The 22,435-nt window shown below is 50.9% G+C and overlaps 1 protein-coding gene across 1 annotated transcript in view; it reads right to left on the bottom strand.

Annotated features, from left to right (window-relative positions):
* Nucleotides 1–22,435, bottom strand: part of LOC111162356 (plexin A2) — a 207,374-nt gene that overhangs the window by 74,875 nt on the left and 110,064 nt on the right. The window contains exon 5 of the mRNA XM_022526720.1: nucleotides 804–904. Within this exon, the coding sequence (XP_022382428.1) occupies nucleotides 804–904 (101 nt within the window). The remainder of the gene's footprint in view (nucleotides 1–803; nucleotides 905–22,435) is intronic.

Below are 22,435 nucleotides of genomic sequence, written 5' to 3'. Positions count from 1 at the left end.
GAATTCCTAGCCAGCTCCTGCCTTTCGGTTTTCACCCTCTTCTCTCCCTCTGGGGCCCTTCGAATTAGGAAGTTTAAGTGTGATTTTGCATTTCTATTGAGCTGGTATTCAAGGGGCCGGGTGTATCTGAATAGGGGTGTGAGGCTAGTGAGAGTGAGACACAGACTTCTTGAAATCATGAATTAATGAGGCCAGAAGGGTCCTCCCAAAGGTTCAGAGTTCATAATAATTACTTTGATTTGTACAGCCTATTCTGCGATTCCTTATTTGCAAAGCATTTTATTATTTCATTTAATCCCCACAGTGTACCTGAGAGGTAGGCATTATCCTTATTCAGCGCTGGGGGAGTGAGGCCCAGAGCGGTCAGCGGACCATCCAGGATCACACAGCAGCTCACTGGAGTCCAGATCCCCCACCCCCAACCCCACCCTGGAGCACTGCCATCTGCACGCGGGCGGCAGGTGGCAGGATGCACTGACGAGGTTCTGGGGAAGCAGAGAGAATGCTATAGCTTCCCTGGTGAGTTCTTCTGGTGCCACTACCCTTCCCAGCGTTGACAAGGTGCAGACTAGGGAGCAGCTAGGAGGGCAGAATTTGGAAGTGAAATGAAAGGCAAAGGCATGATGCTGGGAAAGAAAGACCCCCACCTGCCTGCGGCCTCTCTTCCTGCTCTCCAACCTGGATGAGAATTACTGGAAATTCCTCTCACCCTGGAAACCCCGGTCACATCCTCATCAACAGTCCCAGGAAAGCACCTGGTCATCTGCATTCCAGGCTCCTTTTTGGAACGATCCCCAACTTACATGTTGTGCAGGGAGCACCAGCCACAGTGAGGGTCCCCCGAGCTCAGACACTCTCCACAAGTTGTGTACTGCTCACAGGATTCCACGGGGACCCTGGTGATCTGGCAGAGAGAGGAAAGACAGCAAAGTTAGATCAGGGAGTGAGGACTGGCTGATGTGTGTTCAGACTCATCTACATTACTCCCACCGGTAGTTGCACTGTCACCGTCCATAAAGAGGTGACACTGGGGGGCGGGGGAATCAATGGCCTCTCTCTCATCTGTTTGCCGGGTGCAAGGTGGGGTTACAGCTAAGGGGAATGTGTTTCTGGGGGTGGCCGGCCCAAGGCTCCTTCTTGCCTTCACCAGGGGCAGAAGCATATCTTCCTCTCTCTGTCTGCCCGCCACTCAAGTCCTTCGAGAGCTGGCCAGGCTCGTGAAAATGGTGACCTCTGCTGAAAGCCCATTGAATGCCACCAACTTGTCTCTGAAGGGCTTTCAGCTGGGCTTGGGCTGAGACACTCTGCCCGCACAGAACACATTTGAAAAGGGAGAGAAGAAGAAACTTTTCCTGTCCAATAACATTCATCGTATGGCACAGTCTCTTTACATCCAACCCAACATACCACCTGGATCCAATTATCCCATTCTCTGATGTCTGCATGCAATTTTTTCTAGTAAATCTTCCATCCTTTGAAAAGTCTGGTTAAATGGGAACATCCACAGAGATGAGCTGCCTGATTCCATCTTGCTGGGGAAAGTGGGAATTTACAGATCAAGTCCCTGCCCCCCACCCCAAGGGTGCAGCCACAGCGAGCTCCTGCCAGTTTCCCTGTGAGGCCCTGCAGGGCCTTGAGATGGGCCTGTGTGGACCCGAGGCCACCACCTGCCCAGTATGTGTGACATTCAGGTAAAGGGGTCTGAAGATTGCCTTCTTCCATCTGCAATGCTCAGTACCGCTGCTGGTTGGGGCAGGAGGCTGTTGGGCTACAAAGCCATTTGCTGGGCTGGGGCTGGGTTCTCCTTCATCAGGGCAGAGAGGTCCCCTACCCACTGGATGTGTAAACCAAGTGCAAACACACAGCCTGGGGTCCAGCCGCACGCTGTTCTGCCTCGGGCAGAGGGACAAAGGATCTGCTGGGGACACTTTCACAGCATGCTCCTGAGAGGATGGGGAGAAGTTTAACACGCTTAACACGCTTATCTAGCAAATGTTTATCAGCTGTCACTACAGCGAGGCTCCAGTGCTACGTCAGAGGGAGATACTAGCCATCAGTCCACAGGTCCTGCCCCACGGAGCTCAGAGTCCAGGGGGAGTTGGTAACTACAAAGCTGGAGCTCCTAGCCTGGGACAGGCGTCACCGTAGAGGAGGGGTGCCCAGGACAAGGTGTTGGGGCAAGAGGCCATTGGAGAGGCCATTGGAGAAAGCCTGAGTCAGGGGAGGACAGCGCTGGTGCAGAGCACAGCACAATGAGCCATTATCATGAGCAAAAGTCATTAAGGACAAGTTCAGCAGAACTCAAGGGTATTGCCTGGCTGGGGCAGGGTGAGATGTCATGGAACATACACTGGGGCCAGACGAGGTCTCTTGCACACGTTCCGGGAGGCTCCCTTTCTTGGTTGGGTGCTCCCCATTCTTACCGCATCCTAACACCTAATAACGCATCACAAGGCTTTTCTATAAGTGGATGGACACGATCAGCTTTAAACAGTCCTAACCTCCTTTTAATCACAAAAATAATGCAGGAAGGATGATAGTAAAATCTGGCAATTCAGTTTAAGAAACTGGTCCTGGGAGAGTGCAGGCTGGTCTGAAATAGACCCCAGGTACCAGACCTGAGGGTGTGAGTCGAAGCCATGTCTGTGGTGTGCCCTGATGGATGACAGAACAGCTCAAGGGGCTGAACTGCCCCTGGGCCGCGGGAACAGACAGGGAGTCAGGGCAGAGAAAGGCCGCCCCACCCCAGGGAGTGCCCCGCTCAAGTCTCTACTCCAAGAGCGGTGCTGTTCAACCAAGGGTCCTTCATGGAAGAGTGGTCAGGGCGGGGCGGGATCCCCACGCGGCGTCTGAGGGTGCAGCTCACGGACCTGGGATGTTTGTTCACATCCAGAGAGATGAGTCTTGAGGTGCCCTCCCAGTGTCTGAAGGGCAGCTGTGTGGCCACAACAGGACTCACGGGTGAAAAGTTTCAGGAGAGCCCAGCCAAGGAAGGTCAAGGTCGTCCAATAACATTCAGCCCTCGCTTTGGCAAGGAACTCCCGTCACTGGGATGCGAAAGTGAGTCAAGGTGACAGGTGTCTGGAAGGCTGGGAGAGGGATTTCTGCCCCCAGAGGGAGGCTGCCTTTGTCCTTCACACTCTGTTTTATTTCTCGCAGCTGACCTAACTCCTCCTTGAGTCTGCTCACGATTCCTGCCCCGAACGACTTGGTACAGTCGAAAGAGACCATCCAGGGGTGCCAGGGGGCTCAGTCGGTTAAGCGTCTGACTCTTGATTCTGGCCCAGGTCATGATCTCAGGGTCCTGAGATCGAGCCCCACATCAGGCTCTGTGATGGGCATGAAGACCTGCTGACGATTCTCTCCCTCCCTTTCCTTCTGCCCCTCCCCCTGCTCATGCAGTCTCGCAAGCTCTCTCTCTTTCTCAAATAAATGAATAAATCTTTAAAATAAGTAAATAATAATAAATGAATAAATAGAAGAGACCATCCAGCCATTGCTACCAGCCACTGGCATCATTACATTGCCTTAAGAAACAACGTTGACCTCTCTGACTTATGGCCTGTGACTCCTCCAAGGAGCACCTTTCTGAAAGCCTGCCTCTCCTGGGCCTGGACCTCTCAGCCCTCCAGGATCTCTGCAGCCCCACAACACCAGGGGGCTTCTGCCAGGTCCCTCCAACGTGCCCCCTGAGGCCTGGGCACCACTGCAGCCCAGGACCCAGCCTTCCTTTCTTGGATTTCGGGCTCCGTGTGAGTGATGTCTGCATCTGGCTGGAAATTAAAACAACTGTCTGCATTGCATTCGGCCCGTCTGTCAAAACACAGCCCGGCTCTCAGCAGCTGGGAAAGACGGCCCTGAATGGGAGCAGTGTCTCCAGCAACAAAGCCCACTTTCACGCCAAGTGCCACGGAGATAGTGAGAACCCTGTTCTTCTCCAAACATGAAACCAATAGCACAACTATTTTTCCTGTTTCCTGGGCCCTCCTGGTGGGAATTTCGCTCTCTTTTTTTATAATGCACTGAGTTGAAGAGCAAAGTGAAACAGGAAACTTCTGGGGTGGGGGGTGGTTCTAAAACTTGAATGATCCCCTCCTCCAAGATCTACTGGGCAGGCACAAAGCAGAGGCAAGAAATGTCACTGGGACTGGCAGGAGACCCTCCATGTCAGATGTTTCTGTGGGTTCTCTGTCTTTCCCATATTCACGAGTTCCTGTATTCATTCATCAACCCATAGTCACTGATTCATTGATCACACCCCTACGTACAGATAAGGGCCAGTGCTAGGCACTTCAGGGGAATGAAAACAACTGCACCTTAAGACACAGCCATCAACTTCAAGTTGCAAACAGACCAGCAGTGAAAAGACAAGAGAGTGATGTGTGCTCTAAGGCATTGTAAGAATGCTGAGGGGATTCAGAGCAAAGAGAAAATACTTTTATGTCTGCCGTGTCGAATGTGATAGCCACTAGCTTCTGTGCTTATAAGCACCTGAAACGTGGAAGAGCTCCTTAGGTGCTCTAAGGACACAAGACACCCTGGATTTTGAGGATTTTGTATGGAAAAAAAATGTATCACATGAATACTTTTTTATTGACACAGGTTAAAAATGAAAGTTTTCAGACACTGGGTTACATAAAATCTACTATTAATTTTCCTCTGTCTTTTAAAAATGTAGCTGCTAGAAAAGTGAACATTTTACACAGGGCTTGCATTTCCAGCTTGCGTTCCATTTCTATGGGCCCGTGAGGCTCTGGGTGGGCGTCCCGAGCAGGTTTTGTGACAAAACAAGGCATGGGCCTGGGTCTTGAAGGGTGAATCGTATGGACACAGAAGGAGAGCGCCCCAGGTGGGAAGAGCTTTGGCGCAAACGGAAAAGCAGAGTTTCTTCAGCAAACCCTGTGTGAGAGGCGGGGAGCGGTGGGTACAAATCTGGAGAGGCGGGTTTGGCTTAAGCTGGGAAGGACAGGGAAGACCTCGGAACTGGGGACGTATGAAGTGTCTGAGCTCCCCAGACTGCCATGGATCGACCAGAAGAATGTCCTCCAGAAAGACAGGGTCCAGGAGCTCTCAAGGAGGAATGATGGCTCTCCAGGCATGGTTCTGGACCCAGCACTGTTGGCATTACCTGTGAGGTTACGAGGCACGAAAACCCGGAGCCCATTGAGTCAGAAACTCTGGAATGGAGCCTGAGTGGTACTTCTAACAAGCTCTCCAGCCATTCTTACCACCTAAAGATTGGGAACCTCTGGTACAGATAACCTCACTCCTTGGGTCTTTTTAAATGTCAGGTTCCCCAGGCCAGGAAGAAAGGGAATAAAACTTGACTTTGGGGCAGTGGAAGGAATGAGATTGCTTTAGGGTAGTGGGAGAAGGAGGTATTCTGGGGACTGCTTTGGGCCTAGGGAGAAACCAGCCCAGACAGCTCTGAGTCTATTGAGGCCCTAAAGGACCAAGTTTGAACGTCTGAAATCTGGATGCTTGGCCCTTTATCCTAGGTGACAGGCGGGCACGTGCTCTAGGACCAGGCAGGGTGGGGCAGGATGGGGTGGGGACGGACGTGGTCTTCAGCAGCTCCAGAAGGAGCCCGAGCTTCCTCCCGAGAACCACCATCGAGTCAGGAGCACTTAGTCGGGGCTGACTCAGAGTTTAATGGGACACTCTATGACGCTGTAATTAGTGTTTGTTTATTATGATTGCATTTTAATTATGCCGGAGGCTCGCCCACCCCCTCGGCTGAGTGCGGGGATCCAAGGGTAGCTAGGCTGGGAAGGGAGAGCAGTAATGAGAAGCCTGCGTCGGAGGATGCCCTTCTCCTGACCCATCCACTGCCCTCTCCCCGGGACCGCAGAGCTGCTCCGGACAGCTTCCATGCTCGCGCTCCGCATTCTCTGCTGCTTGATCTTAGGTCTCGTAATTATACCTCTAATGAATATAACTGTCCTATTAAGTCATTTACTTAAGACATACTCTTAATTAAAGGTGACTCATACTGTGTTCCTGGACCCTCTGGCCTTGGGGCCCTGCACCTCAAGTGTCTTCCTTGGCCTGATTCAGCAGGACTGGAGCTCTGTGTGGGAAGGGATCTGTGGGGCTGTGCAGAGATTAGGGTGGTTCCCCCCACTCTCCCTCTTCTTAGCATAATGTGTAGTCTCACAGGGCGGGAGGCCCTGCCCGGCCAGGAACATGACATCAAAGTCTTACTGGCTCAGGCAACAAGTCATTGAGGAAATGTCTGGAACCAACTTCACGCCTCAAGATCTGGAAGAACATGGCAGACCCGCTGGGGTTTGGAGCACGCGGGGTGAAGCCAGGAAGGCGTCGGAGGCCCTGGACAGGGAGTACCTCAGGTACCAACACAACACCACTCTTCAGAGTTGTCCAGGGGTAGGCATAGGAAACAGAGCCCTTTGCCAAGTGAGCTTGGGGACAGAGAATCAGTGCCATGTCTCTGCCACCGGAAAGGAGCGACGTGGTTCTGAGAACCCAGATGGGTCTCCTGGAGAAAGATCTGTGGTGAAGCAGCACAACACATGGGATTCTGATAACTGATTGTGCCCAGGCTCCCTGCAGTCCTTAAACCCTTCCTGAGCGTTCATGTTGTGTTACACTCTCTGCTGGGCACCGGGGCCATATTCTCTGCCTTCCTGGAGTTCTTGGTTGGTTTGAGGACAAACCCAAGGAAACAGACAATCTCAACACAATGGGATAGTTGTCACAAGAGAGGGAGAACCAAGAGACCGTCATGGCTCAAAGGACAGAGAGCGGAGGTTTGCCTGGTTGGGGCAGGAGGGGGCATGGCGCTCCGTGTTCCCGAGGCCCTGCGGGATTCCTCTGCAACCGTGCAAGAGAGATACAGAGAGAACAGGAGAAAATCAGGGAAAGTTGTTCTCCAGGCTGGTGGGGCCCCTCGGAGAATGAGCATTTAATCCCCCTCTTCTCTGGAATCTGCTGCCCCCCCGGCCCCCGCCAGATGGTACACCTGTCCCCACACGTGTCCCCAGCCTCCTGACACAAGGAAAGCAACAGAGGCCTTCTCAGTGGCCAGGAGCCAGGTGGTGGGGTGGGAGGTGGTGCACATAGCCCGGCTGGGGAAGGCAGTTGGTCTGATCAACAGCCTCACCGTCCCCAGGGCCAGGGCAAAGCGCACAGCAGCTGAAACCCAACTGTCCTCTGAGCCTTGCTCCTTGCCTTCATACCTCCTTTAGGTGGTCCCACCAGCTGGCCCTCTCTCCCCCTCCACTTAGGAAGGTCTCAGCCCCACTTTCTCTTTTTTCCCCAGCTCAAGCCTGTTTTCCAGCAAAGCACCGATGCTCTCGTTCATCCAAGGCGGAGGGCAGGCCGAGGAGAGCCGCGGCCGGGCCCGGCACATGGACTGACTGCCATCCGGGGCACTGACTCCCTGTACCAGGGGAGGGTCTGAGCTTTTCCGAGTGCTTTCACACGCTTTATCTCCTTTGATCTGCACAGCTCCCCAGGGAGGAAGACAGGGCGGCCATTGTTAGGTATTGTGATTCCCATTTGATCCACTAGGAAAGAGAGGCCCCCAAAGGGCTTAGCCCCAGCTCCGTCTCGTGGTGAGTGGCAAAGTGGCTCCTCCATGGCCCACGCTGGTGACATACTGTCAGGGAGCTTTCTGAGGATGGGGGGACGGGAGGTTCAGGGGACAGTTTCAGCAGGCAAGGTTTGAGGCAAGCCCAGAGTTGGGTTTAGGAGGCAGGCAGGAACCCGAGGGGAGGTAAGCCTATGGCTTCTCTGTCCCTGCAGTTCTGCGTAACTTGCTGGTACCCAGTAGTTGCTCATGGGGGGATGGGCGGGTGGGTGGAGTCTTTCTACACAGGCTTTCCCCAAACCCCATTAGCCCCGTGGCAATGGGTGCAATCAGCCTCGAGACGCCTGAGTGCTCCGGGCTCTGTCCTTCCCCACCTACCCGACGGGGCCAGGATTCAGAGTCCTCACTGGGAAAGGGACACGGGCTGCTGACTCAGTGCCCAGCCCAAGCCAGAGTGGACCCTCCAGGGACAGGAAAGGCTGCACCAGCTCCTGAGCGGCCTTGTACTCCATCGCCTACAATTCAGCAAGTTTCCATGGGAAAAGACAGCTTCTCCCTCCTGTCCTTTCAGGCCAAGAGCTTCTTTCTTGTCTACTGGATGCCTGAAGCCGCATCTTCATCTAAACTTCCCTGCTGGGAGTGGGTGGGGGCAGAGGTATGTGGCAGCAACAAGACCCCCCTCTTTGGATCTGCTCCCCAAGGATGGAGGGGTGAGGAGGCAATAGGGGGTCTCCCGCTGAAGGCTGGCAGGTTCCTGGCTGGCACCACCCGGCTCTGAGCCGAGCAGTTAGAGGCCTGCGGAATAGCACGAGGCAGCAAGAATAATAACAATGATAGATTTCATTTATCCAGTGCCTACTGCATGCCAGGCACGTGGTACATAGTATCTCATTTAATCCTGTGCCAACTTCGCAGGCAAGGTATTCTCAGGCTTGCTTTACTTATTAGGAAACAGTCTCGGGGGAATAACCCACCCAAGATCACATGCCTCGCAGGGAGGGGGCAGGCACAGAGCTGGAGTCCAGGTCTGTCTGACTCCCAGGCTGAGGGGTAAGGCAGAGACAGGCCACCCTGAAGATGGAAGGTCTCCCCTCTCCTGAGGCCGCCCCAAGGGCTGGCTGTTGGGGCTGCCTTTCTTTCTCCTAGAAATCAGGTGCCAGCCGTAGTGCCTAGCCATGTTCTTGGACACTGCGATCGCAGACGCAGACGATGGTTCGACTTAAGGTTTTTATTTTTATTTTTTTAAAGATTTTTTATTTATTTATTTGACAGAGAGAGATCACAAGCAGGCAGAGAGGCAGGCAGAGAGAGAGAGGAGGAAGCAGGCTCCCCGCTGAGCAGAGAGCCCGACGCGGGGCTCGATCCCAGGACCCTGAGATCACGACCTGAGCCGAAGGCAGCGGCCCAACCCGCTGAGCCACCCAGGCGCCCCGCGACTTAAGGTTTTTAGACTTTAAGATGGAGTGAAAGCAATACGCATGCAGCAGAAACCATGTTTTGAATTCCGAATTTGGATCCTTTCCCAGGCTAGCAGTACGTGGTAGGAGGCTCTCTTATGATTCAGGCGGCGGCGGCAGCGAGCACAGCGCCCAGTCAGCCACGGATCCCAGAGGCAAACAACCCGCACACTTCACAGCATTCTATGCCCACAGGACCATGCTGCTTTTCCCTTTGAGTACAGTATCCAGTCCATTACATGAGCTAGGCAATGCTTTCTTATCAAACAGGCTTTGTGTTCGACGATTTTGGTCCATCTGTAGGCTAGCCTAAGTGTTTCGAGCACATTTAAGGTAGGCTAAGCTCTGCTATGATGTTGGTAGGCTAGGTGTAGGAAATGTGTTCCAGTTTACAATGGTTTCATGGGGACGTCTCCTCATCCTAAGTCCAGGAAGATCTGGACTATCACCCATCTGATCACTGCATGCCTCTTAGCTCATTTTACTCTCCTGCTTGCTAGCACTGAGTCCAATGGTGAATCCAGAGCTGGTCCCAACAAAAGTGTGCAGAGAGGGAGAGAGGCTGGTGAAGGGGGAAGAGCCCCTCCTAGGTTCTTTCTCAAGCTGGCCAGGACCCAGAACAATAAAGGCAGAGGCTCTGAGCAGGTTGCCCGGTTTCCGTCCCGAGCCTCCCAGGAACGTCACAGAGCCCTCAGCACAGAGGCGGAAGGGGCTTTTCTGTCCTGGTCTCGCCAGCAGTTAGTGGTGTGGTTTGGGGCAACCCAGTTCGCCTCTTAAGCCTCCAGTTTCTTACCTTTCTCACGGACACAACAGTACCTGCTCATCAGGGAGCCGAGCACCTTTGAGCTCACATTTTCAGCTTCAGTCATTTCTACGAATCAACCTCCCAGTAATTAACGTGAAGAATTCACTCTGGTTTGTTCCCAGGGTTACATCCAGTTCTTCAAAAATCAATAGCCATGTGTGAGACCTCCTTAAATCCTCATAAAGTAAACATCGGCCCAGCCTCCTGCCTGTCCTCAGAGCCGTAAAAAGTCACATGATCAATATCATTAAGAAAAAGGAGGCATCGAGCCCCCAGAAAACCAGCTGGAGGTTCTCAAGTCTGTGATTCCAACTAAAGCAACATGCAACCTTCTGACCAGAAGCTGACCCTGGGGCTGACTCCTAAGAACTCCTGACTATCTGGGGACCTCAGGGCAGAGTGGAGTTCAAAGACAAAATCTATTTTTAATGACTTGGGGGAGAAGAGTGGAGTGGCTGAGTAGTTCGTAGTAATTAAAGCTATCTATCACTCAGAGAGTAGAATCCAAATTTGGTTGAACTTTTCAATGACAGTTTTTCCCTCCTCATTCATAAAGCCCAGCAGAGGGTCATGCAGGAGTCAAAGGGGAAAGGGCAGTAGGAAAAGAAATTTCTGGCCCTGACTAGTGAAATTTATCCTTTTGATGAGCACTAGGGCAATGGCCTCTCCTGGGGCCTTTTTTTTTTTTTTTTTTTCCAGCGAGAGGCCATATTTTGTATTGACATTTTGGTGGACACTGAAGGTAGACAGCTGATAAACCGTAGTAGGACATTAACTTGTCAGCGCTCCCAACCTCAGTTTCCTTCTCTGTGAAATGGTGACTATAATGATGTCAACTTCACAGGGATGTTTGGGGGCCTCACTGACACCTGCACACCAAGAGCTGTGCATACAGCTGGTGCTCAGTAGTGGTAGTTATTACCATGCTCAGTCTTTATCTACAGACCCCACTGAAGGTGGCAGTGTTTGCATGGGAAAGGGGCAAAGGGCCCTCACCCAGGCTCTGCACTCCTGTGCTGCTCGACCTTGAGCAGGCCGCCTAGCCCCTCTGGGCTGAGACTGCTGATGTGTCTGTCATACAGGGAGAATGATGTCTGCCCTTTGCATGAAGAGCGGTACAGCCACTCCAACGGCTGTCCTTAGTGATGACATAATCCCTCCTTGAGGCCAAAGTACCCTAAAAACTCAAGATCCTCTGCGGAAAGAAGTCAGATCAAGCTTCGTCTCCTCAGGATTAAGGTAAAACTTGGGCAAAGGAAAAGCACAAAGAGGGTAGGAAACCGAGTGGGCAAAGTGGATATTCCAAACACCATTAACATATTTTCTTAGACAGGAGTTCTGGGCCAGAAATATAAGGGAGGTAGAAGTGGAGCCCTTTCTAGTTTTGGTTTTCGGAAGGATCTACAAAGAAGCAGAGATGCAGATACTATGCTGTCTCCATGACAACCGTGGGTTTATTCAGTTAGGGAAAGTGGGTGGGAGAGGAAATCGGGGATGGGAAATGGGGCCTAAGAAATAACAGATCTCCCACGTGGGGTCCAGATGTCTTGGACCAGCCAGGTGCCACCAAGTTCCCTATCGGGTCAATATCAATTCCTCTACCCCCAGGAGGGGGAAGGTGATAAGGGCAGGGGGATGGAGTAACATGGCAGGGGTGACTCCAGCCACCCACTCCTGCTCATTCATCCGCACTTGTACTTGTTCAGGTGGTTCCACTGAGGTCCCTGATGCCCAGAGCCCAAGTACAACCTTACCACATGGAGACTGACTTTCTCTAAGAGCTGGGCCTCTGCCTTGTCAGCCCTGGTTTCTGGGCTCCATCCCCTTAACTTTTTGTCCTCGTGCTTTCCAGTTACCAGCAGAGGAGATGAGAGGGGGTGGAGCACCAGTTAATCCCAAATTCTCTCTGAAGCCTCTCTGGTGCATCAGCTTGGGCAGGTGAGCCCTGTGGTGGGAATGCTCAGGGCCCAGGAGGATGCTGGTCAGGTTCTGGACCACCTTTGTTGTTGTCTGGGTAGAAGGTGGGGCCTACCTGTGGTGTGGTTTGGGATAAGGATTCAAGGAATCCTTCCATAAGAGGATAAATGGGGCCTTCAGGACATCCTTGTTCCTGAAGGGGACAGTAAGAATGAGCTCCTTTGGGCAGAAGCCCCAGCACTGCCTCCCACCCAAGCTCCAGGTTTCTGTCCCCTGTGCCCAACTGTGATTCCAGCTCTGAGGCTGGCACTCACGGTTAGTGACACAAGCTTATAGTTTCTCAGGGGCTGTATGAATTGTGTACGAATTTTCCACTCTTGATATCTTCCCTAGCATCTGCTCCTGGGGTTCTGAAGGGACCCCAAGTTGAAGGCCCCAGGTCACCTTGACATAAGGAGAGCAGTGTTACTGAAGAGTGTAAGATTTGGCCAAGGCCAAAGGCAAAGCCCTCCTTCAGGACACCCGAATCAACAGCTACACATGTAAGAAAGGTCAGAGCCGGCTTCGCTCTACCCACAGGCACTGGAGCTGAGGAGGACCTCCCTCTCTCCACCTAAAGTGTTGCATAGATCTGAGCAGACAAGAAACCATTCGAGCCTCATGTTGTTAAACAGAAAATGGGTTTCCAGGGGACCTTACAGAGGGCATCTTCTCAGCCATCTCTCTGTTTTTCTCTCTAACCATCTGAGACTTGGCCATCTTGTCTTCCTGACACATGAGATCGGAAAATAGTACCCCTGATTTTTCGTCATATGCCAAGTAGTCTGGCTCCCTTGGGAAGCACAGAGCAGATTCTTGTCACTCACAACTTCCTAGGACAAGTTAGTAGGTGAATGGATGAGTGTGTGTGTGTGTGTGTGTATGTGTGTGCGTGCGTGTGTGTGTGTAGAGAGAGAGAGACAGAGAGACAGAGAGAGATGGTGGATAATAGTACATGTTAAATCTCTGTCTAAAGACAAAAAGTCTCCTACACTTCTATTAAATTTTAAAATTTTCCTTTCTGTACAGAGTTCATGTGTTCATTCACACAACCCTGGCAAGACGGTGATGTGCGAGGTAGGAAGGCTCCATGCTTTGCTGGATTCTGAGCCACCATGTTGCTCCGGGCATTTGCATAGACTGGCTGGTCAGTGGAATAGAGACCCTTCCACTGGGGCAGCAACAGTAACAGGGCCTCAGTGCCCTGTACCCAGGGGCGAGTCTGGAGGGGTTGTGACCTGGTCTTGGGAATCTACATTCATGAGTGGACCTACATACGGTTGTTCATAATTTGGTGTTTATCAGTTGATTGTTATAATTGGTGCTTATATCTGTCCCTGGGCTTATGGACTCATTTACTTATTTGTTAGTCCATCAAGGTATGAATCTTTAATTGATTCATCTCTTCATATATCCAGCAGACCAGATATCAAGTCTCATACTGTGGCGCTACAAAGTAAAGTTAGTCACAGTCTTACGCTGCCCTCAAGAGGCATATCCTCTGGTGGGTGAGCTGGAAAGTCTGAGGTCGCTGGAGAGGTTCCTAGCTGAGAGTGATCAGCCGCAGGGGCCAGGAAAGTGTCACCCTTTGTGGCAGGCCTGGAACCATAGTGATATTTAGAGAGGCAGGAACAGAGAGAAGGGCAGGAGCAGAGACCAAGCGTGAGGAGATGCAGAGAGGCCTCCTAGAATGAGCGCTGGGAGAGCAGGGAACTGGCGGGAAAGGTGAACTGAGGGAACATTGTGGAAGGCCAGGGTGGTAGAAACAGAGCAGAAAAGAGGAAAAGGACAAGATGTACATTTCATCTTGCACCATGTGTCCCTCACCTGTCCCTGTCAGAGCATCCCTGCTGCCTCCCCCAGGAGGTCCCCGCTGCAGGTCCTTGGAGCAGGATGGTGGCTGTTGGTCCCAAGGGTCTCCCTTCTATTCTCTGGACACCAGATGTGTCCTGCATACCCTCGTTTCTCTGTTCTTCCAGAAAGGTGCATGGCATGGGTACTAGAGTCAGACCGCCCGGGGCCGAATCGATTCCTGCCTCTTCGCTGATTAGCTGTGTGACCTCGGGTACCCTCTCAGCTAAGCCTCACTTGTTGACTGGTGAAATGGGGTTAATACTAGCACATATTTCTGTAAGACTCACTACCTGCAGATGAAGAAGGAACGGAGGCGCAGAGCGTCACAGTGAATTCACTGGCGGTCACACAGCCAGGAAGTCGGAGAGCTGGGGATTCGAGTCTCGTAAGGCTGGCTGCAGAGCTCGTGCTCCAAACTTCTACATTAAGTTGTCTCTTAGGCATGAAGGTTAGGAAACCATTAGGTTGGGGTCTAGCACAAAGAGATCAGTTATTAGGAACAGGTACATATTAAGAACATGGTATGTATGCTGTGTAGGCATGAAGTTCAAAGAACGAACAGACATGTCTCTACTCTTTAGGTACTCATAGTGTAAAACAGATAAGCCCCGGGAAAACAGATAAGCCCCCCCACCTCGTTTAATGAAATATTAGCACAGATTGATGGAGATGTAGTACAGCTACAGGAGTAAAGGGAAAACCACGGAAGGCTTCCAGGAGGCAGTGTTTTATAATGAGGCCCTCAGCTAAAAAACCTAAATAATAAAAAAAAAAATTTTTTTTTCAAAAACAAGAAAAACTGCCTCTTAGATGAAGTTTATAGTCCAAATGCCCTCCCTCAACCCCAATATTTGAGCCTTTTAACTTCTGATCCCCACCAGCCTGACATTTCCACTCCAGACTCCCTCTGTCCATGTCAAACCCCTACTCCTGGCACAGTGGGCCCTCATGCTGTGCACAGTCCTGCCTCCTTAACTTTACTCACACATTCCTGCTCATCAGAATGTCCTCACCCCTGGGCTCCCCCTCTTCCATGCAGCCTTCCTTGATCAACCTCTGTGATGTCTCTGAATTTAGAATCTGACCACCTGCCCAGCTGGAAGGACTCTAATGCACTTTGTGAAAAAACAGTCTTCTTAGGACTCTATCTTTTTAGGTTACTCATAGGGCTCTGCTTTTTACTTCTTTGTATGAGATATCCCTGTATGCTCCGACTTCACTTTCTTACACAAAATAGGTCTATAAATACCTGCTGAGAAGCTAATCACACTTGCCCAGTGATCCAGGTTTTATTTTAAGCTTCTTAAAAGTAAATGTACTAAGAACTATGCGAAGGTTCTCTAGGTGTGGCTGACGCCCCTGGCATTTCTGCTGGGATCCATTAGGTGATGTGAAGGTTTTAGTTAGTTTTTTTTTTTTTTTTCGTTTTTCTTTTTAAATAGACTTACTGTTTATCACCCAGCAGAGGTGCATGGTGTCACGGAAAGGACATGACTGTTTGAGTTAGAATGGGGCTTGGCATCACGCTGTCCTCAGCTGTGCTGGTTGAACCACTTAACCTTTCTGAGCCTCAGTTTCTGTTTTTGTAAATACTACCAGATACCAGAATTAAAGCATCCAGCAAAACACCAAGTTACAATGACCACAGCAAGCTCACTAAGACGGCAGACGATCCCGCAATTTTTTTAGAGCAGACTGTCAAGATTCTTCGACCCTTCATCTTGGGTCCCAGCCCCAAATCAAAGAAATACAGGGGTCAAGGAATGAAAAGGAAAAGATTTTGTGAGATGTTCGGAGGAAGCCCTTGGAATGCTGTAACCTAGCCAGCCACCCTTTCATAGGAAAAGCTTGAAAAGCTTGAGAAGCATGCCCCGTACTGGAGGGGATACAGTTGACAGGAAAACCCACAGGGCAGGACATCCAGAGACTCAGCTGATGGCTCTCAGGAGGCAGAGCGAAGGCAGGACCTTGGGCACTCCCTGAGCGCCCCCACCCCGGTGATGGGGGCCGACTGAGGGTGTGGAAGTGCCTCCTTGCACCAGATCCAGACGTGGACACCTTAGGAAGGCGAAGCTGGCCTGGGAGCATTTTATGACCTGTCCCAGACAACCCCCTCGACAGAACAGGTACATACTAAGCAAGAGTACGACAGATGAGCTGGAAAATCAGGGCCGGGAGCAGAGAGCTGCCTGATGGGAGCTAGAGCCAGGGCAGCTCGGCAGAGGAGTGTTCAAGGGCCCACGAAGGACCCAGCCCCAAAAGAGTCAGAGCTGTTAGCCAGCTTGGAGAGTGGGAAACTATCTTGTGACAACTCCAGTTCAAGTGCGAAAGGGTCTCTAGGACCCTTCCTCTCGGCTTCCTTGAAGGGTTCAATAGCAATACTCAGGTGGGGGAAGAGAAGTGAGAAAAAGAGCAGAACCACCCCTCGTGGCTCCAAGTGGGGAGCGTGCAGGAGGCCCAGGAGGCAGGATGGGGGGGATCTGGCTTCAGTCAAGGCCAGAATTTTACTTTTGGTCTGAAACTGGACATTATAACTTTGAACAGAGACTGAGCCTTGAAGGCCTTGGTATTTCTATCCAAGAGTGAGCTGATGAGCTGCGCAGGTGCTGAAGACAGAGGCAAAGGGGCCGCGGGAGACAAACCAGAGCAGCGTTTCGGTGCTATCCGCCAACTTACGGGCGGGCAGCAGAACGCTAACGGCGCTGTTCCTAACTGCACGTCTTCATGACGGTCACATGACGTCAGAGCCACGACCCTGAGTGGTTCAGGATCAGGCTGCCCACACGCCTCCGCGGTAACTCCTGGTGTCACTTCTAGGGACAAACTGAAAACTTACCGATATGATTTTAAATAAAAAGAAAAGTCTGGGTGTCAACTCTCAGATGGTTCGGCTGAGTGTTCTCTCTGAAACCCTGGTGTCCTTCCGGGGAGTGGACAGGGGGTGCAGAAGCCTCTTTTTCAACTCCAGGGATTCGCGGGTCCTAAGAATTTGAGAACTGCCCCAGTGGAAGGCCTCAGCGGATGCAAGCACCATCATTAAATGTGACATCCCAAGCTGGTCTAATGGAGACAAAGGGGTTAGGAGGCGCTGGTTCCTGGTGAGAAGCTCTCTGGGGGCCCCTGCCTCCCGGACCCCAGCGCCAGCCCTGCCTGAGCCATCCGTGGGGATTACAGCTCTGCCGCTCCCCCCTGCCTGGAGGGCGGTGGCAGGGAATGTTCAAATCTTTCCTTTCCTCACTGCTTTCTATTCCTGGCCTCCTCCAACAGCTGCTTGGGATGGAACCCATGTCACGGAGCTGCTGGGCATAGAAAGGGGTGGAGGGGAACTTGGGGAAATGGAAGAGAAACAAAAGATTCTTTTCCTTTTCCTTTTTTTTTTTTTTAAACAGGTGCTTAGGAAATTAATTAGAGCAAATAATCACCAAGTTGTCTGAGTCTCTATTTTATTTGGTGCATGCCGGGTCTGCTGGAAAAAAAAAAGGGGAATTTTAAATAATTTTGGAGTTATAACTGATGTAATTAGGTGCTCAGTGAACACTTAGCATCGAGCTGTGCTTATTAAAATTACTGTTTTAATCAGAACATTGCTGGAGAATCATTAATAATACAATGGCTTGATTCCCTGGAACTCTAATTAGACCTGGACTTTTAACCACCTGAGCGTAATCTGGCTCCGTCTGGATACACACCACGGGTGATGCATTATCATTTCAGGCCAAGCGGGGATGGAGCATCAATACCGCTCTTTAGTGATGGCCAGAATGCTTTATTTTGGAGGGTGAGAGTGTGTGGAGGAGCCTCGGGGGGGTGCCGAGGCTGAAGGGTGGGGATGGAAGTGAAGGGGGTCAGCCAAGGGCTCCGGGTTGGAGGTCTTCAGGAAGGAAAGGCAGGAGCTATCTCTCCCGCCACGGGGCATGCCTTATCCATCGTTCTGCCCGGGAAACAATCAAACCCTAATGTCATAGATCCAGCGAAGGGCCATTTCTTGGGATGGTCTGCCTTCACGGGAGCCAGCCGGTCACCCAAACCAAACTCAGGTTCAGACGGGTGCAGCTTTAGTCCCCGGCCAAGCCACTGTCATCGGAAATCTCATCATCCATCGCTCCCTGAGTGATAACTAAAGGTTAATCTGGTGAAGGACTAGGGCCCCTTCTTAAGTTCCCTGTCCAGCACTTCGGGTCACCCTGGTCTCAGGAGAGAGACCATGAGGTGGGCTGAGCTTCTCCGGAACTTTCCAACCCTTATTGACATTTCAGGGTTAACTAGGTCCACAGCCGGGAGGGAGGCTACCTGGCTGTGTTCGTGTCCCCTGAGACACTTGGCTGAGCTGGTGTTTGGGGAGTGGGGTCAATGCCCCTGGCTTTGAGCCTGGAGTTTTGGTTTCTCCTTCAGATGGTGACTCAGTTGTATCAACACGGATTCGGCCCCCACGGCGGGTGGAGTGCTCGGGTTGATGTCACGGGGGTGCCCGAGAGCAAAGGGAATGGAAACACGCTCTCTGCCCTCTTAGAGCTTGCTAACTCCTTGGAAGGACATAACAAAGATGTGAAAACAAGATTTAGGATACTTAAAAGGCAGACACTGAGAAGGGAAAATTAAGCTGGAGCGGGGCGAGGGCAAGCAGAGTTAAGCAGTGATCAAAACACGACGGGATTAATCAGAGAGGGGCTAAAGGCCTTCCGGAAGATGACGTGGGGCTGAGAAGGGGAAGCAGCCCTCTCTGTGCCCTCATTAAACATTCTTCTGGCTGCTACTGGAGGTCTTGAGACAACAAGATTGAACTCTCTCGGAAGCTCCCGTTCTTAGCCACCTCTAGCCAGTACAGCACTTGTGTGCAACTGGAAAAAGGTGGCCCCTCAAGGTGCATGGCTGGTGAGATGAGTGAGGGCTCATTTCAGCCCCCACTTGCCCCTCAGCCAAATACTTTTGTGCAGTAAACAACCTGAACTGTCACATCTGGAGGCCCTGATGTCCCAAGTCTGTAGGGGAGTAGAGTTGAAATGTGTGGTGTGGATCTACTGGAGTTCAAACCTAGCTGAGCCAAAGATAGAATATTTTTAAGGGCTAAACATCGTACCTCTTGTCAGCCCTGTGGGAGGTCAGTGGGAGGCAGAAAGAAAGTTGGAGTCCAGTGTGGGCTGAGGAAGAGGGAAGTCTCCAAAGAAGGGGTGGGACTGGAGGAAGGGAGGGTGAAAAGTCCTGGGCAGGAAAACATCACAAGCCAAAGCAGAGAGAATGAGCTTCAGGGTGTGTTCTGGCGATAGCGAAGGACATAAGAAAGATATCCCCATTCAGATTTCTTTTCTTACTAGTTCCACTGGGAGTAGACATTTTAAATAAGAATCAACAAAATAGGGGCGCCTGGGTGGCTCAGTGGGTTAAGCCGCTGCCTTCGGCTCAGGTCATGATCTCAGAGTCCTGGGATCGAGCCCCACATCGGGCTCTCTGCTCAGCAGGGAGCCTGCTTCCTCCTCTCTCTGCCTGCCTCTCTGCCTGCTTGTGATCTCTCTGTCAAATAAATAAATAAAATCTTTAAAAAAAAAAAATTAAAAAAAAATCAACAAAATAAAACAACTCTAGGCCTCCCTCAAGGAAGTAGAGGCCAATGGAAGATGTTTCCTATAAACCAACAACGCGGGGCGGGAGAGCCCTACTTCCATTGTGGGGGAGCTCCAAAGAGAGGTTTAAGATTCAGATGAGTGACAGGAGTCCCCTTCGACTTCCAAGACTGTCTCACAGGCAGGCCCCTCATCCCTTCCGGATTCCTAACAACCCCTCACCTCGGGGGATGTGGGGGGCGAGTTTATACACGTGGAAAGGGAGGGGGCAGGCAGTCCCTCTGCTTGGGAGCAAACGGCCAGGCCTCAACTCAAGAATTCCTGTGCTTCTGAAAAAAGAACACCATCACACACACACACGTACACACACACACCACAAACTTGTGTTCCTACGCGAACACACGGAACACAAACACACAGTCACCTTCACAGCAACAGCCTGACGCCGCGCACACAATTCCCACACACTCACGCTGACATGCCACACCCACATTCCTGTCACACACACTCGTAACGCACCGACGTTCCTACCCCACTCGCTGCCCCCCCCCACCTCCCGCCCACAGCACAACTGTGGGCAGGAAGAGCCATCAGGAGCTGTCTCCTTCGGGTTTGTCGTGAAGAAGGATTAGGGCTGCCCAAGATTAAACAGAGGAGTTAAAAATGACAAACAGACTTCTAAACAGGATTAGAGTCTTAATGAAAACCATAATGAATGGAAAAGCCACACAGATATCATCCATTAATGGCCATAAATATCAGACCAACAGATGAGATCTTAGATATTGCAGTTCCGAACCCCATCAAATTACTTCTATTGTAATTCATCAATAAATAACCAAGCCCGGCCTCATATCCGAGGTCTTATCATGCTGTGGAGAATAGACTCTGAGACCAGACAGACCTGGACGGGAATTCTGGTCTCTCTCCTGACAAGCCTGGGCATGTCCCTCTGCTTCTCTGACCGCAGTTTCTTCATCTATAAAACACAGATAATTATCCCCCTAATAGGGATGTTGTGGAGATTAAATTAAGTCCTGGACAGCTCTAATAGTAACTTATAATAATATTAATAATTTATTATTATGGGTATGATCAATTTTCACTGTTATCTCTTGTTCTCTCCCCTTTTCAGCCTCCTGGGGTCAAGGAGAGCCAACTGGCTGGTGGGATCAGTGGAGAGAGAAGGATAAAGGAGAAGGGAGACAGAAGGAATTGGAACAGCAAGAAACGGAGGCAGGAGCAGAGCAGAGAGAAGACAGGAAAAGGACAAGAAAATGAGGAGGAGGATGGCGGGCCTCTTGGATGCTATACCCTGGCATCATCCGTGCTGGGCTGCCCATGCCCGTCTGGGTGGTGGTTCCCAGGGGAACCAGGGTGTGGAGTAGACACACAAGTATGGCCCTGTCTTCCTACTTTTTTTTTTTTTTTTAAATAACAGCTTTATCACGATATAATCCACAAAATTATAATTCATAATTTCAGGAAATTCACCCACCTGAAGTGTACTCATCAACGGTTTTTAATATTTTCACAGAATCGTACAACCACCAGCATCATCAATCTCAGAACGTTATCATCACCCCCAAAAGAAACTCTGTACCCTGTAGCAGTCCCCCTCTTCCTGGGACAACTGCTCCTGCGCCAGGCAATCACCAACTGTGTGTAGATTTATTTGAGACATTTCATATAAAGAGAAGCATACGAAATGTGGTCTTCTGTGGCTGGCTTCTTTCATCTAGCGTCACGTTCCCATCCACGTTGTAGCATAAATTAGTGACTTCTGAAATTTCTTAACTCAAAGTGGAAAAGGGGAAGGAAGAGAGCCTCATGTGCCCACACCCAAGCATGGGTCCACAAGTTCACCCTGAGAAAGCTCACTGAATCCAGGCCAGTCCCGAAGTTACAGACTCAGAGGGCAGCCAGCGGGAGGTTTCATTCATTTTTACCACCGGGAGAACCAAAGTGCGGGGAAAGGATGCGTGTTTCGAGTGTGCGCGCTCTGCGCCCTCCATATGCTTCTCACGAACAAAGGAAAACAAAACAAGATCCAAATGTAAGAGTCTCTTGTCTATGGTTTTATGATTTAGATTTAATGTTAAGAGGCAAATGAGAGTCTCTTGGTATTCTTCCCATATGTCTCTCTCTTATCTCTTAAAAGTGACAATTCCCAACTCTATTTTTACAGTGTAAAAGGATGGCTCTTCTCTAATGGTTATCTGTCATTGTTTATGTTGAAAGTAATTTTGTACGTTAAGATGTAGCCACAGGAGGCAGGAAAGCGACACCCCTGGGCCACAGGCAGTCCCTGAGGTAGGAGGGGCTTGTGATCCGGTTTGAGAAGGACGAGGCTGGTCATTGGACTCAGGAAACGTCAATCACCTTCGTTCTGTCCCTGAAGTGGGATGCGTCCCTTAGGGCAGCTGTGCTGAGTTTCAGGAATGATAGGGTGGTGTCTATTCAGTCCAGTTGACCCCAGAGACAGACAATACTTAAAGACTAAATTGTGTGTGTCGCTTCACAAACCATACTTCCGCCAACCACCATTACTCCATGGCCACTAGATGTTAGTCTAGGGCCACTGGTAAAGCCACAGGACTTCATGCAAAATGGAGCCAGATCTACCACTGACTGATAACTTATGTTTCAGGGAAGCCCGGTGAAAGAGGGTGATGCCCGGCTGTCTTTCTTCCCCACAGATCCCAGGACTGACTGAGCTTGAATCACAGGGAGAGGAGACTGTCCACAGGCAGGCCAAGACAGCGCTACAAGCTACAGTGGCCTTAGAGGCCACGCATGGTGGCCGTGCTAGCAGCCACAGCTGGAGAACCGGGGAAGGACTCCGCTAATGAGGAATGCCCTTGAAGTTCAGGTATGATTACTGGTCCCTTCCTATCGGGGCTGTTCAGCGATCAGTATCTCCAGTGATCTCAATAGGTACTGTGAGACTCCAAGGAACTCATTTTTAGAACTAAATTCATTTGAAAATGGAACAATAACGATACCAAATGGCCTGTTGTGTAGGGCCCTATTTCATGAAATAAAACGACAGTGTTGCCACTCTAAAAAGGTCAAGCATTGTTTATTAACAATGCCCAAAGAATCTCATTAAATCTGGGAGCATGAGGACAGAACAAACTAATATGATACATGTGAAGTGATTTGCATACCAAGGAGGACCGCCCTGGGACCAGACTAGCAGTTTAAGTCTCCCCATGGCTACTGTTCAGCAGTCCCTGAGCTCCTCGGGGTG

This window comes from Enhydra lutris, unplaced genomic scaffold (assembly GCF_002288905.1).
Source record: "Enhydra lutris kenyoni isolate GAN:26980312 unplaced genomic scaffold, ASM228890v2 scaffoldscaffold91, whole genome shotgun sequence".
Classification (NCBI taxonomy): Eukaryota; Metazoa; Chordata; class Mammalia; order Carnivora; family Mustelidae; genus Enhydra; species Enhydra lutris.
Note: the sequence above shows the minus strand (reverse complement) of the source record. Positions and strands in the feature narration are given on the sequence as shown.